This window comes from Pristiophorus japonicus, chromosome 11, assembly GCF_044704955.1.
Source record: "Pristiophorus japonicus isolate sPriJap1 chromosome 11, sPriJap1.hap1, whole genome shotgun sequence".
NCBI classification, from domain to species: domain Eukaryota; kingdom Metazoa; phylum Chordata; class Chondrichthyes; family Pristiophoridae; genus Pristiophorus; species Pristiophorus japonicus.
Genome location: NC_091987.1, coordinates 104,257,398 through 104,271,622, shown reverse-complemented (window position 1 = coordinate 104,271,622; position 14,225 = coordinate 104,257,398). Strand labels below are relative to the sequence as shown.

Sequence of the window (14,225 nt, the reverse complement as noted above, 5' to 3'; positions counted from 1 at the left end):
TTATAATGGGGGATGCTCAAGAGGCCAGAATTTGAGGAGCACAGACATCTTGTGGGATTGTGAGGCTGAAAAAGATTACAGAGATAGGGAGGGGCAAGGCCATGGAGTGATTTGTAAACAAGGATGAGAATTTTGAAATTGAGGCGTTGTTTAACTGGGAACCAATGTAGGTCAGAAAGCACGGGGTGATGGGTGATCTCGACTTGGTGCGGGTTAGTACACAGGCTGCTGAGTTTTGGATCACTTCAAGTTTACGTAGTGTGGTATGTGGAAGGCCAGCCAGGAGTGAATTGGAATAGTCAAGTGTAGAGGTAACAAAGGCATGAATGAGGGTTTCAGCAGCAGAAGAGCTGAGGTAGGGGCGGAGGCGGGCAATATTACAGTACATTTAGTTATGCCACGGATATGTGGCTGGAAACTAATTTCAGGGTCAAATATGACACCGAGGTTGCGATCAGTCTTGTTCACCCTCAGATTGATGCTAGGAAGAGGGATGGAGTCAGTGGTTAGGGAACGCAGTTTGTGGCAGGGACCAAAGATAATGTCTTCGGTTTTCCCAATATTTAATTGGAGAAAATTTCTGCTCATCCAGTACTGGGTGTCGGACAAGCAGTCTGACAATTTAGATACCAAGCAGGGGTCAACAGAAGTGGTGGAGAGGTAGAGCTGGGTGTTGTCTGCGTACATGTGGAAACTGACTCCGTGTTTTTGGATGATATCGCCAAGGGGCAGCATATAGATGAGAAATAAGAAGGGACCAAGGACAGATCTTGGGGGACACCAGAGGTAACGATGCGAGAGTGGGAAGAGAAGCCGTTGCTGGAGATTTTCTGGCTACGGTTAGATAGATAAAAATGGAACCAGGCGCGTGCAGTCCCACCTAGCTGGACATTGGTGGAGAGACACTGGAGGAGGATGGAGTGGTAAACTGTGTCAAAGACTGCAGACAGGTCCAGAAGGATGAGGAGATATAGTTTACCTTTGTCACAGTCACAAAGGACGTAATTTGTGACTTTCATGAAAGCAGTTTCGGTACTGTGGCAAGGGATTCAAACATTGAATTCATGGAAAGATGATCACGGATTTGGGAGGCAACAACATGTTCAAGTACTTTGGACAGGAAAGAGAGGTTGGCGATGGGGCAATAGCTAGCAAGCTAAGTGGGGTCAAGGGTTGGTTTTTTGAGGAGAGGAGTGATGACAGCAGATTTGAAGGAGAGGGGAACAGTACCTGAGGACAGAAAACCGTTAACAATGTCGGCTAAAATGGGAGCCAGAAAAGGAAGTTGCGTGTCAGCAGTTTATTGGGAATAGGGTCAAGAGAGCAGGAAGTGGGTCTCATGGATAAGAGGTTGGAGAGATTATGATGGGAAATCAAAGAGAAACTAGAAAAAGATATGAGTTTAGATGCATTGCAGCAACTTGCCAAGGCTTCTTCAACATCACCTCCAAAACCCGTGACCTCTACCACCTAGAAGGATAAGGGCAACACGCGCATGGGAACACCATCACCTCCAAGAACCCCTCCAAGTCACAAACCATCCTAACTTGGAAATATATTGCCATTCGTTCATCGTTGTTGGATCAAAATCCTGGAACTCCATCCCTAACAGCACTGTGGAAGTACCATCACCACACGGACTGCAACGATCCAAGAAGGTGGCTCACCATCACCTTCTCAAGGGCAATTAGGGATGGGCAATAAATGCTGGCCTTGTCAGCAAGGCCCACATCCCAGGAACAAATTTTAAAAAGGGATATTAGTCACTGGATTCATTTCCATGCTGGTATCAATACTACCTAATCCTGTTTATCCATTAACCCCTCACCTGCTAGTTATAGATTTGTACCTTCTATTCAAATTGTTTTCCAGTACGAAAGAGGTTAACAGAAAAGGAAACCCCAGGGAGAGCACTTGTAGTACTCCCCAGCTGTAATATCTAAAGCAAAGAATGAGGTGGGGTTATGCTATCTGAAAGGAGATATAATTGTTCTAGTTGTTTGTTTTATCTCCTATATTTTCTGTCTCCATTTACACCTGCTGCCATGGGAACCGTTGCTCTGGAGGCCAGTCCAGAAGTGTTCAAGCAGGGAAAAGCTGCCACCAGCTGTTTTCTGCGGCCTAAGCCTTATCCAAAATATCTGTTTCCAAGTAAGTGAATGAAGCTGCTCCAGGGCATTTACAGGTCACTCCAATTGGTCTCTGAAGCAGCACTGGATTTGAGCAGGCACTCAGAAAGGCACCGCTTCATGGCAGGGAAATAAATAATAAAAATAAATATATCTCCTGTCAGGTCACACCTGTTCACTTTCCAGAAAGGGTCACTAATGATCAAGAGCAGGAATTTGGCTGTTTTATCTGTCCCTAGCCTCGGGTTGCTGAGATGAATTGCAATGCCACAACTGGGGTTACCGCATTAATAAGGACTAAGATAATTACCAGAAGGAAAGACAGCTACAGATCAGTAGAATGCTGCACTGAGACTTTGATAGTGAAAGGGTTAAATTCAAACAATTGAAGTGTTGTCTTGGACAGACAGGCTCCAGTTGTGGCCTAATGAAAAGTAATGAACAGAGATAAGGGATGAGGCCCAATGTCTGTACTGCAAAAGCAGTATAAACGTTTCTACCTTTCTTCAGATGAAGAGAATAGCACAACATGGTGCTATGATTACATAGTATCCTGTGACCAAAAGTAGGTGTGTTGTCGAAGAGGTATGAAGGTTAGTGTATTCTTATGGCCTGCGGGCAGCTTGAATCAAAGACATCGGAGATCAAACTCAAGGCGCTGGATATTCAGCCAACGTGTTGTCTACTTTCAAGTATGTAGACATATATCAATCATAATGAGCAAGTAAAGTGATTTATCAATATAAGATGAGGCAGAGGCTAAATTTGTATTTTCTTAATAAAGTATTAAGAGTTGCTGACACTAGACCATGAGAACAATTAATTAGTAAGATGAGACAGAGCCAAAATCTCAAACATACGTTTTTATGTTCGTATGTTCTTATGTCTTATGTAACTTCCTCCAAGAGTCATTGGATTGTGGTCATAAATGAAAACTCTGATGAGTCCGTCACCAACCCCCACCCCCGCACTGCCCCTCCTACTCCGCCACCCCCCTTTTTCCTGGAAATCTTGTCACACTGAGGCCAAGTATAGTGTCTCTACTACTTCCCAATTTCGATCAGCTATCAACTGATCAATTCAGTGCTGACCCGGGTGTGGGACCTGTATGGCTCAGTACCACATCAAGCAATGCATTTAGCTGTTGAGCTAATAGGGGGGGCACAAATTGTCTTTCTTATTCATTTGAAGCAGAATCGTCTTGGCAGAGCTAACTTTTTCCAATATGCACAGGCTGAGTACACTGCAACTGCATGCGCCCACCCGCCTTACCCCTTCCTGTGGTCTCTCTGAGCAAGATTGCCCAGTTACTGCCAGATATACAGAAAGCTTTTTCTTCAGGAGCTGTGTTGATACGGCCCTCCATGCTGCTCCCGAGGCTGCTCGCCGCTCCTTTTTTGGCCCCAACCTGCCGCTGGTGTTCTCACGCAGGTCGGGGCCTCCACGGTGCAGGAGGGCGATGGCAGCAAAGAGTGACGTCATCAAGGTCCAGGTTGGTGATTGGAGCGTGGGCAGATACAACAGGAGCGCCGAGATCGGGGCGAAAGAGTGGCGTGAGTTCGGGGCCAGAGGCCCAGGGGCAGCACGGGCCAGCCCACACTGCGATATGTGTGTGCACTAGGTCCGTGCAGCAGAGCTGGTCTCCAGTCGTCTTGGATAACTAGACCAAGACCTAGCTCTGTCAAGCCCGTGTGGTGGCCACCATACATTAAAAAAATCCATGCACAGGCATCTTCCACCCTTCAGGATGTAGTTCAGGACCTGTAATATTAGGTCCTTCATTGAAACACCTGTGAACTCATCCTTTTTTCGTGTGGAAGCAAGTCATCCTCGTTTCGAGGGACCGCCTATGATGATGATGGACCTGACCCTTTTATATAGACAGCTGTGCTATAGTGACTGACATGGATGGGACCAGCTGGGTTAGAAGTGTGCTGGAACAGCCAATCACTTGCTCATAGAATCATAGAAGTTTACAATACGGAAGGAGGCCATTTTGGCCCATCATGTCCATGCCGGCCAACAAGAGGCTATCCAGCCTAATCCCACTTTCCAGCTCCAGGTCCATAACCCTACAGGTTGCGGCACGTCAAGAGCACATCCAAGTACTTTTAAAATGTGGTGAGGGTTTCTGCCTCTGGCAGTGAGTTCCAGACCCCACAACCCTCTGTGTGAAGAAATTTCTCCTCAAATCCCCTCTAAGCCTTCTATCAATTACTTTAAATTTATGCTCCCTGGTTGTTGACCCCGCTGCTAAGTAAAATAGGCCCTTTCTATCCACTATATCTAAGCTCCTCATAATTTTATACACCTCAATGAGGTCTCCTCTCACCCTCCTCCGTACCAATGAAAACAAATCCAGCCTATCTAATCTGTCCTCATAGCTTCGATTCTCCACTCCCGGCAACATCCTCATAAATCTCCTCTGTACCCTCTCCAGTGCAATCACGTCCTTCCTGTAATGCGGTGACCAGAACTGCATGCAGTACCTCAGCTGTGGCCTAACCAGTATTTTATACAGTTGAAGCATAATCCTCCTGCTCTTGTATTCTATGCCTCGGCTAATAAAGGCAAGCATTCCGCATGCCTTCTTAACCACCTTATCTACCTGGCCTGCTACTTTCAGGGATCTGTGGACATGCACTCCAAGGTCCTTTTGTTCCTTTACACTTCTCAGTATTTTACTATTTAATGGGTTCTCCCTTTCTTGTTAGCCCTCCCCAAATGCATTACCTCACACTTCTCTGGATTAAATTCAATTTGCCACTGTTCTGCCCACCTGACCAGTTGATTGATATCTTGGTGAGGCCACACCTGGAGTATTGTGTACAGTTTTGGTCTTCTAACTTGAGGAAGTTCATTCTTGCTATTGAGGGAGTGCAGCGAAGGTTCACCAGACTGATTCCCGGGATGGCGGGACTGACATATCAAGAAAGACTGGATCAATTGGGCTTGTATTCACTGGAGTTCAGAAGAATGAGAGGAGATCTCATAGAAACATTTAAAATTCTGATGGGTTTAGACAGGTTAGATGCAGGAAGAATGTTCCCAATGTTGGGGAAGTCCAGAGCCAAGGGTCACAGTCTAAGGATAAGGGGTAAACCATTTAGGACCGAGATGAGGAGAAACTTCTTCACCCAGAGAGTGGAGAACCTGTGGAATTCTCTACCACAGAAAGTTGTTGAGGCCAATTCACTAAATATATTCAAAAAGGAGTTAGATGAAGTCCTTACTATTCGGGGGATCAAGGGGTATGGTGAGAAAGCAGGAATGGGATACTGAAGTTGCATGTTCAGCCATGAACTTATTGAATGGCGGCGCAGGCTCGAAGGGCTGAATGGCCTACTCCTGCACCTATTTTCTATGTTTCTATGTTTCTAGTCCGCAGCTTTCTTCTTCATTATCAATCACACAGCCAATTTTAGTATCATCTGCAAACTTCTTAATCATATCCCCTATATTCAAGTCTAGATCATTGATGTATATCACAAACACTTGTACTGAGCCCTGCGGAACCCCACTGGAAACATCCTTCCAGTTGCAAAAACACACATCAACCATTGCCCTTTGCTTCCTGCCTCTGAGCCAATTTTGGATCCAACTTACCACTTTGCCCTGGATCCCATGGGCTTTTACTTTTGTGACCAGTCTGCAATGTGGGACTTTATCAAAAGCTTTGCTAAAATCCATATACACTACATCATACATTTTGCCTTCAACGACCCTCCTGGTTACCTCCTCAAAAAATTCAATCAAGTTAGTCAGACACGACCTTCCCTTAACAAATCCCTGCTGACTGTCCCTGATTAATCCGTGTCTTTCGAAGTGAAGATTTATCCTGTCCTTCAGGATTTTTTCCAATAATTTTCCCACCACTGAGGTTTGGCTGACTGGCCTGTAATTACTCAGTCTATCCTTTTCTCCCTTCTTAAAAAAAGGTACTACATTAGCAGTCCTCCAGTCCTCTGGCACCACACCTGAAGCCAGAGAGGATTGGAAAATGATCATCAAAGCCTCTGCTATTTCCACTTTTGCTTCACTTAATAGCCCGGAATATATTTCATCCGGGCCTGGGGATTTATCCACTTTCAAAGCTGCTAAACCCCTTAATATCTCCTCTCTCAGCATGTTTATTTCATCTAATATTTCACACTTCTCCTCTATAGCAGTGTCTACATTGCCCTCTCTTTTGTGAAAATAGATGCCAAGTATTCATTAAGAACCATACCCACATCTTCCGCCTCCACACACAGATTACCCTCATGGTCTCTAATAGGCCCTACCCTTTCTTTAGTTATCCTCTTTCTCTTAATATATTTATAAAACATCTTTGGGGTTTTCTTGATTTTACTCACCAAGAATTTTTCATGCTCTCTCTTTGCTTTGCTAATATCCTTGATTTTTATTCCTTTCTCTCTCTGTTGTGAAGCATTTGGCCCAACCTGGCACCTCTTCCTGCTGACCTAAGTCAAAATCAGGAACTTGCATTCCAGGAAATCTCTGGAGTTTTGCTCCAATTTGTTAAAATGCCAAATCGCTGTTCCCCATCCCCGATATGTTTTTTTAAATAACTCCTGAGGATATCATAAGTAGTGCAAGTAATCTTGCCGCATTAATGTTATTTAACAACTGGGAATAAATAGCTTACCACTTTTCTGATTGCCGTGGTAGTTGTTTTTCTTAATACTTTCTTTCTTTATTGGCAAGTGTTTCTTTTTGACACTCTCTTCTTTGAAGGATTCTGCAATGCTGGTCTGATCTTCGAAATCCTCAGAGTACTCCGTGCATAAACTGTTTCCTTGAGACTGGTTGGTCTTGCTGCTGTTGTTTGTCTTGTTGCTGGAAATATTGCTGCTTGAAGTTGAGTCTCCTCTTCCTTGTCTTGGGAAATGGTCTGAGAAACTATCCTGCAAACTCTTTTCACTGGCCATGATCAGGAGTGCAACTTCTTTGCATCTTCCTAAGTCCAAAAGTGTTCACATTGGACAAGTAATCACTGCAAAACTTCCAACAACGTGTGTTGTTCTGAAAGGTTTCACATACAGCATCTGTAGAGATAAAAAAGATAAACTGCAAATGTTGGAAATCTGAAAGAAAAGTAGAAAATGCTAGAAGAACACAGCAGGTCAGTCAGAATCTGAAAGAGTAAAACAGGTTAGACTATCTTTCTCAAAATGTTAACTCACCATTCTCTGCGGCATAATTAATCATTTTCTGGTTATATTTTTAGGTCTCACTCAATTTATTTATTCGTTCATATCGTTATAGAATTATAGAATAATACAGCACAGAAGAAGTTATTCGGCCCATTGTGCCTGTGCTGGCTTTTTGGTAGAGCTATCCAATTAATCTCCACCACTCTTTTCCCCAAAGCCCTTCAAGTATTTATCCAATTCTCTTTTGAATGTTACTATTGAATCTGCTTCCACCACTCTTTCATGCAGTGCATTCCAGATCGCAACAACTAAAAAAAATGCTTTCTCATGTCAGCTCTAGTTTTTTTGACAATCGTCTTAAATCTGTGTCCTCTCACTGCAAACAGTTTCTTCTTATTTACTCTATCAAAACTGTTCAGGATTTTGAATGCCTCAATCAAATCTCCTCTTAACCTTCTCTGCTCTAAGGAGAATAACCCCAGCTTTTCCAGTCTCTCCTCATAACTGGAATTCCTCATCCCTGGTACCATTCTAGTAAATCTCTTCTGCACCCTCTCCAAGGCCTTCACATCCTTCCTAAAGTGTGGTGCCTACAATTGAACACAATACTCCAGCTGAGGCCTAACCAGTGTTTTATAAAGATTTAGCATAATTTCCTTGTTTTTGTACTATCTTCCTCTATTAATAAAGCCAAGGGTCACATATACTTTTTAACAGCCTCCTCAACTTGTCCTGCCACCTTCAAAGATTTGTGTACGTACACCACAGGATGCCCTGTTCCTGCGCACCCTTTAAAATTGTACTGTTTAGTTCATATTGCCTCTCCTCATTCTTCCTACAAAAATGTATCACTTCACACTTCTCTGAGCAGAATTTCATCTGTCGTGTCTGCCCATTTCACCAGTCTGCCTGTGTCCTCCTGAAGTCTGTTACTATCCTCCTCACTGTTTGCTACATTTGCGAGTTTCGTGTCACATGCAAACTTTGAAATGATGCTGTGTATACCCAAGTCCAGGTAATTAATATATATCAAAAATAGCAGTGATCCTAATACCGACATCTGAAGAATACCACTGTATACTTTCCTCTCGTCTGAAAAACAGCTGCTTACCCCAATTCTCTGCTTTTTGTCCCTTAGCCAATTTTGTATCCATGCTGCCACTGTCCTTTTAATCCCATGTGCTTTAATTTTTCTAACACGTCTATTATGTGGCATATTGAAGTTACTTATCTCTTTTCTCCCTTTCTCCTTTCTAAGCCACACACAGGGCGTGGCCCAAAGCACAGATAGACAGGTAGCCTTATCCCAAGCCTCTAATACTGCTGCTGTGTGATCAGCTACTAAAAGGTGTGTGAGAATGAACTGGGGTGATTCTCTCACTCACTTTCCTTGTGGTGAAAAGCTTGTCATAATTCAACTCCATCCCACCATAATACAGCTGAGATTGATGACCAAGCCTTTGGGGAGTCACAGGTGCGAGCCCCATCCTACCATTGTGTACTGCAACATATCGCTCTTCCCAGACACTGAGCCATTGCACCAGCCTGACATTGCCTGTTTTTTTTAATGAATTACTTTTAATCCTAATTATTTTCTCCTTCTTTTGAATCTTACTCCCATTTCCCAAATTCAACAATCTTGCTCACAGGCCTCTTCCAATTATAGGGGCAAAGAAAGACCTACCCTCTAATTTTTGTTCTCGCTAGCATTAACAATGGATTTTCCTCAGATGGTGTAGCAGTGATCAGGGATTCAGTGTATAAAGACCAATAGTGTACATGCTTGTACTGTCTCTCTGTTAGCAAAGCCTATTGGTGCACAAACATACTGCATCACTCAATTTCTATTATTTTATTAATTGGAAAAAAAGGTATTTGTTTACACTAATAAAACTCTCACAGTTTTGCATATGAATAGTTATAAAATACATACATAGAAGTTACAACTCAGAAACAGGTCATTCGGCCCAACCAGTCCATGTCGACGACCTTTTGTTTGCTAAAAACAGACTCATATTGAACTAATGGACCTTCTTCTGAAGGCTAAACTAAAAATTAATCCAAAGAAGGCACAATTATTACAACTAGAAGTGATATTTTTGGGGTTATTGTGGGACCGAAGGATCTCAGTCCGGACCAGCATAGGATTGATGTGATTCAGCATTTACCATTGCCTGCATCCAAAACCGCACTTCGTTCCTTCTTGAGTCTGGTGGAATATCAATGTTCGTTTATTCCCAGATTTGCGGAGCTGGCCAAACCCCAATATGAACTATTAAAGGGCAAAGAGGATTCTGTGGTGTCTGATTAGAAAGCTGAAGATACCACGGCTGTGCCCCTCCTTAAAACTGCTGTTATGCAAGCCACATGTCTGAGAAGTCCTGACCGAGAAAAGCCTTTCCAGCTTGAGGTGAGATCCACCAATCATAAGAACATAAGAATATAAGAAATAGGAGCAGGAGTAGGTCATTTGGCCCCTCTAGCCTGTTCTTCCATTCAATAAGATCATGGCTGATCTTATCTTGGGCTCAGCTCCACTTCCCTGCCCGCTCCCCATAATCCTTCACTCCCTTATCATTCAAAAATCTCTCTATCTTCACCTTAAATATAATCAATGACCTTGTCTGCACAGCTCTCTAGGACAGAGAATTTCACAGATTTACGACGCTCCGAGAGAAGAAATTCCTCCTCTTCTCAGTTTTAAATGGGTGGCCCCTTATTCTTAAACTATGCCTCCTAGTTCTAGATTCCCCCATGATTGGAAACATCCTCTCTGCATCTACCTTGTCGAGCCCTCTCAGTATCTTATATATTTCAATAAGATCACCTCTCATTCTTCTAAACTCCAATGAGTAGAGGTCCAACCTGCTCAACCTTTCTTCATATGTCAACCCCTTCATCTCAGGAATCAACCTAGTGAACCTTCTCTGAACTGCCTCCAATGCAAGTGTATCACTCCTTAAATACGGAGACCAAACTGTACGCAATACTCTAGGTGTGATCTCACCAATACCCTGTACAGTTGTAGCAGGACTTCTCTGCTTTTATACTCTATCCCCCTTGCAATAAAGGCCAACATTCCATTTGCCTTCCTGATTACTAGCTGTACCTGCATACTAACTTTTTGTGTTTCATGCACAAGGACACCCAGGTCCCTCTGTACTGCAACATTTTGTAGTCTCTCTCTATTTAAATAATAATTTGCTTTTTTATTTTTCCTGACAAAGTGGATAACCTCACATTTTCCCACATTATACTCCATCTGCTAAATGTTTGCCCACTCACTTAGCTTGCCTATATCCCTTTGCAGATTCTTTTTGTCCTCCTCATAACTTGCTTTCCCACCCATCTTTGTTTCATCAGCAAACTGAGCTACATTACATTCGGTCCCTTCATCCAAGTCATTAATATAGTATTGTGTTTCTAACACAGATGAGGCTGCACACAGGGAGATTAAAGTAACAGTGACCTCAGTCTTTATTAAGACACTCCAGAGTGAGGAACAGACCTTAGGGGCCGGCTTATGTACAGTGCTTCCAAGGGATGCTGGGTCCCTTGGGACTTCAGGGGATGCGCTCCCTGGTGGGAGTGCATGCTTTACAGATACACAACATCACTCACCCCGCCCCAAAGTCAAAGTGAAAACTATTTACAAGGTGAGGCGGTCGGGAGCCTTTCTTTCCCTGGTGCACCGCCTCGGTACAAATGTCTGTTCTGATGTGTTGGCTGTGCCCTCGCTGGGCTGGCGTGTTGTTGGCCCTGCAGGGCTGCTGGGTGAGCCTGGCCTTGCTGGGCTGTTGGGCGTGATGGGTTCAATTTCCTGGTCTGGGGTGGTGTCGTTGATCCTTTGGGTGTGTGTTATGGGCTCGAAAAAGGTGGTGTCTGCTGTGGGTTGTTCAGGGCAGTCTGTGAACCGCAGCCTCGTTTGGTCCAGGTACTTTCTGCAAATTTGTCCATTGTCTAGTTTGACGACAAACAACCTATTCCCTTCTTTAGCTATCACCATGCCCACGATCCACTTGGGACCATGTCCATAGTTTAGCACATACACAGGGTCATTCAGATCAATTTCCCGTGACACAGTGGCGCGACCATCGTTTACATTTTGTTGCTGCCGTCTGCTCTCTACCTGATCATGCAGGTTGGGGTGAACCAGCGAAAGTCTAGTTTTAAGTGTCCTTTTCATGAATAGCTCAGCCGGGGGCACCCCTGTGAGCGAGTGGGGTCTCGTGCGGTAGCTGAGCAGTACTCGGGACAGGCGGGTTTGGAGTGAGACTTCTGTGACTCGGTTAAGGCTCTGTTTGATTGTTTGTACTGCCCGCTCTGCCTGCCCATTGGAGGCTGGTTTAAACAGGACCGAGGTGACATGTTTGATCCCATTGCGGGTCATGAATTCTTTAAATTCGGCACTGGTGAAACATGGCCCGTTGTCACTGACCAGTATGTCAGGCAGGCCGTGGGTGGCAAACATGGCCCTCAGGCTTTCAATGGTGGCGATGGCAGTGCTTCCCGACATTATTTCACATTCAATCCATTTTGAAAAAACATCCACCACCATCAGGAACATTTTACCGAGAAACGGGCCCGCATAGTCAACATGGATCCTCGACCATGGTCTGGAGGGCCAGGACCACAAACTCAGTGACGCCTCTCTGGGCGCTTTGCTCAACTGAGCACACACGCTGCATTGCCGAACACAGGACTCTAAGTCAGAGTCGATACCGGGACACCACACGTGGGATCTGGCTATCGCTTTCATCATTACTATACCCGGGTGTGTGCTGTGGAGATCCGAGATGAACGTCTCCCTGCCCTTTTTGGGTAGCACTACGCGGTTACCCCACAGCAGGCAGTCTGCCTGAATGGAAAGCTCGTCCTTTCGCTGCTGGAACGGCTTGATTAGCTCTTGCATTTCAACGGGGATGCTGGCCCAGCTCCCATGCAGTACACAGTTTTTTATTAGGGACAGCAGAGGATCTTGGCTGGTCCAAGTCCTAATCTGGCGGGCCGTGACAGGTGATTTATCATTTTCAAACGCTTCCATGACCATCAACAAGTCTGCGGGCTGCGCCACCATCAACAAGTTTGCAGCCTGCACCATTTTCACCCCCGTGATGGGAAATGGTAGCCGACTGAGAGCATCCGCATAGTTCTTGGTACCTGGCCTGTGGCAGATGGTATAGTTATAATCTATAATTATACCTTTGTATGCAGGCTGAGGCATTAGTATTTATCCCCTTGTTTTCAGCGAACAGGGATATGAAGGGCTTGTGATCGGTTTCCAACTCAAATTTGAGGCCAAACAGGTACTGATGCATTTTCTTTACCCCAAACACACACGCTAATGCCTCTTTCTCAATCATGCTGGAGGCCCTATGTGCCTTAGACAAGCTCCTGGAGGCATAGGCGTCAGGTTGCAACTTCCCTGCAATGTTAGCTTGTTGTAATACACACCCGACTCCATACGAGACGCATCACATGCTAGCACAAGTCTTTTACACAGGTTATACAATACAAGCAGCTTGTTGGAGCATAAAATGTGTCTGGCTTTCTCAAAAGCAATTGCTTGGTTTTTTCCCCATTCCCACTTCTCAACTTTATGCAATAACACATGTAGGGGCTCTAAGAGGGTGCTTAACCCCGGTAGGAAGTTACCAAAATAGTTGAGGAGTCCCAGGAACGACTGCAGCTCTGTGACGTTCTGTGGCCTGGGCGCGTTCCTGATAGCCTCTGTCTTGGCGTCTGTGGGCCGAATGCTGTCCGCGTGATCTTTCTCCCCAAAAACTCCACTTCTGTTGCCATGAAGACGCATTTCGACCTCTTCAGCCGCAGCCCTACGCGATCCTGTTGCTGGAGGACCTCCTCCAGGTTTTGTAGGTGCTCGACGGTGTCCCGAACTGTGACCAATATGTCGTCCTGAAAAACCACCGTGCATGGTACCGTCTTGAGTAGGCTCTCCATGTTTCTCTGGAAGATCGTTGCAGCTGACCGAATTCCAAACGGATATCTGTTGTAGATGAACAGTCCCTTGTGCATGTTGATGCAGGTGAGGCCCTTCGAAGACTCCTCCAGCTCCTGCGTCATGTAGGCCAAAGTCAGGTCGAGCTTGGTGAACGTCTTGCCTCCTGCCAGCGTCGCAAATGGGTTGTCTGCCTTAGGTAGCGGGTATTGGTCCTGTAGCGAGAAACGATTAATAGTTACTTTATAATTGCTGCAAATCCTGACCATGCCATCACTTTTGAGTACTGGAACAATCAGGCTGGCCCACTCGCTGAATTTCACTGGGGAGATGATGCCCTCACGTTGCAGCCTGTCCAGCTCGACTTCTCTCCCTCATCATGTGAGGTACCGCTCGCGCCTTGTGGTGAATGGGTCGTGCCTCTGGGATCCGCACCTTCGCCCCGGAAAAGTTTCCAATACCTGGCTCTAAAAGGGAAGGAAATTTGTTAAGAACCTGGGTACATGAGGCCTCATCGACATGTGATAGCGCATGGATATCATCCCAGTTCCAGCAGATTTTGCCCAGCCAGCTCCTTCCAAGCAGTGTGGGGCCATCGCCCGGCACCACCCAGAGTGGCAGTTCATGCACCGTGCCCTCGTAGGTGACCTTGACCATGGCGCTGCCAAGGACAGTGATGAGCTCTTTGGTGTACGTTCTCATTTTCATGTGGATGGGGCTCAGGGCTGATCTGAGTGCCTTGTTGCACCACAGTCTCTCAAACATCTTTTTACTCATGATGGATTGGCTAGCGCCAGTGTCCAGTTCCATGGCTACAGGTAAGCCATTCAATTTTACATTTAGCATTATAGGTGGACATTTCGTTGAAAATGTGTGCACGCCGTGTACTTCAGCATCTGCCTCCTCTCTCTGAAGCTCGAAATTGCTTTGATCCACCATGGACCGATCTTCCTCTGCCACGTGGTGGTTAGCAGGTTTTGC

General features: G+C 45.2%; 1 protein-coding gene across 2 annotated transcripts in view; it reads right to left on the bottom strand.

The window, feature by feature from the left end:
• Positions 1-14,225, bottom strand: part of LOC139276207 (lebercilin-like protein) — a 242,903-nt gene that overhangs the window by 204,001 nt on the left and 24,677 nt on the right. For both annotated transcript variants that reach the window (XM_070893834.1, XM_070893835.1), the window contains exon 2: positions 6,778-7,177. In XM_070893834.1, the coding sequence (XP_070749935.1) occupies positions 6,778-7,060 (283 nt within the window). In that variant the 5' untranslated portion in view covers positions 7,061-7,177. The remainder of the gene's footprint in view (positions 1-6,777; positions 7,178-14,225) is intronic.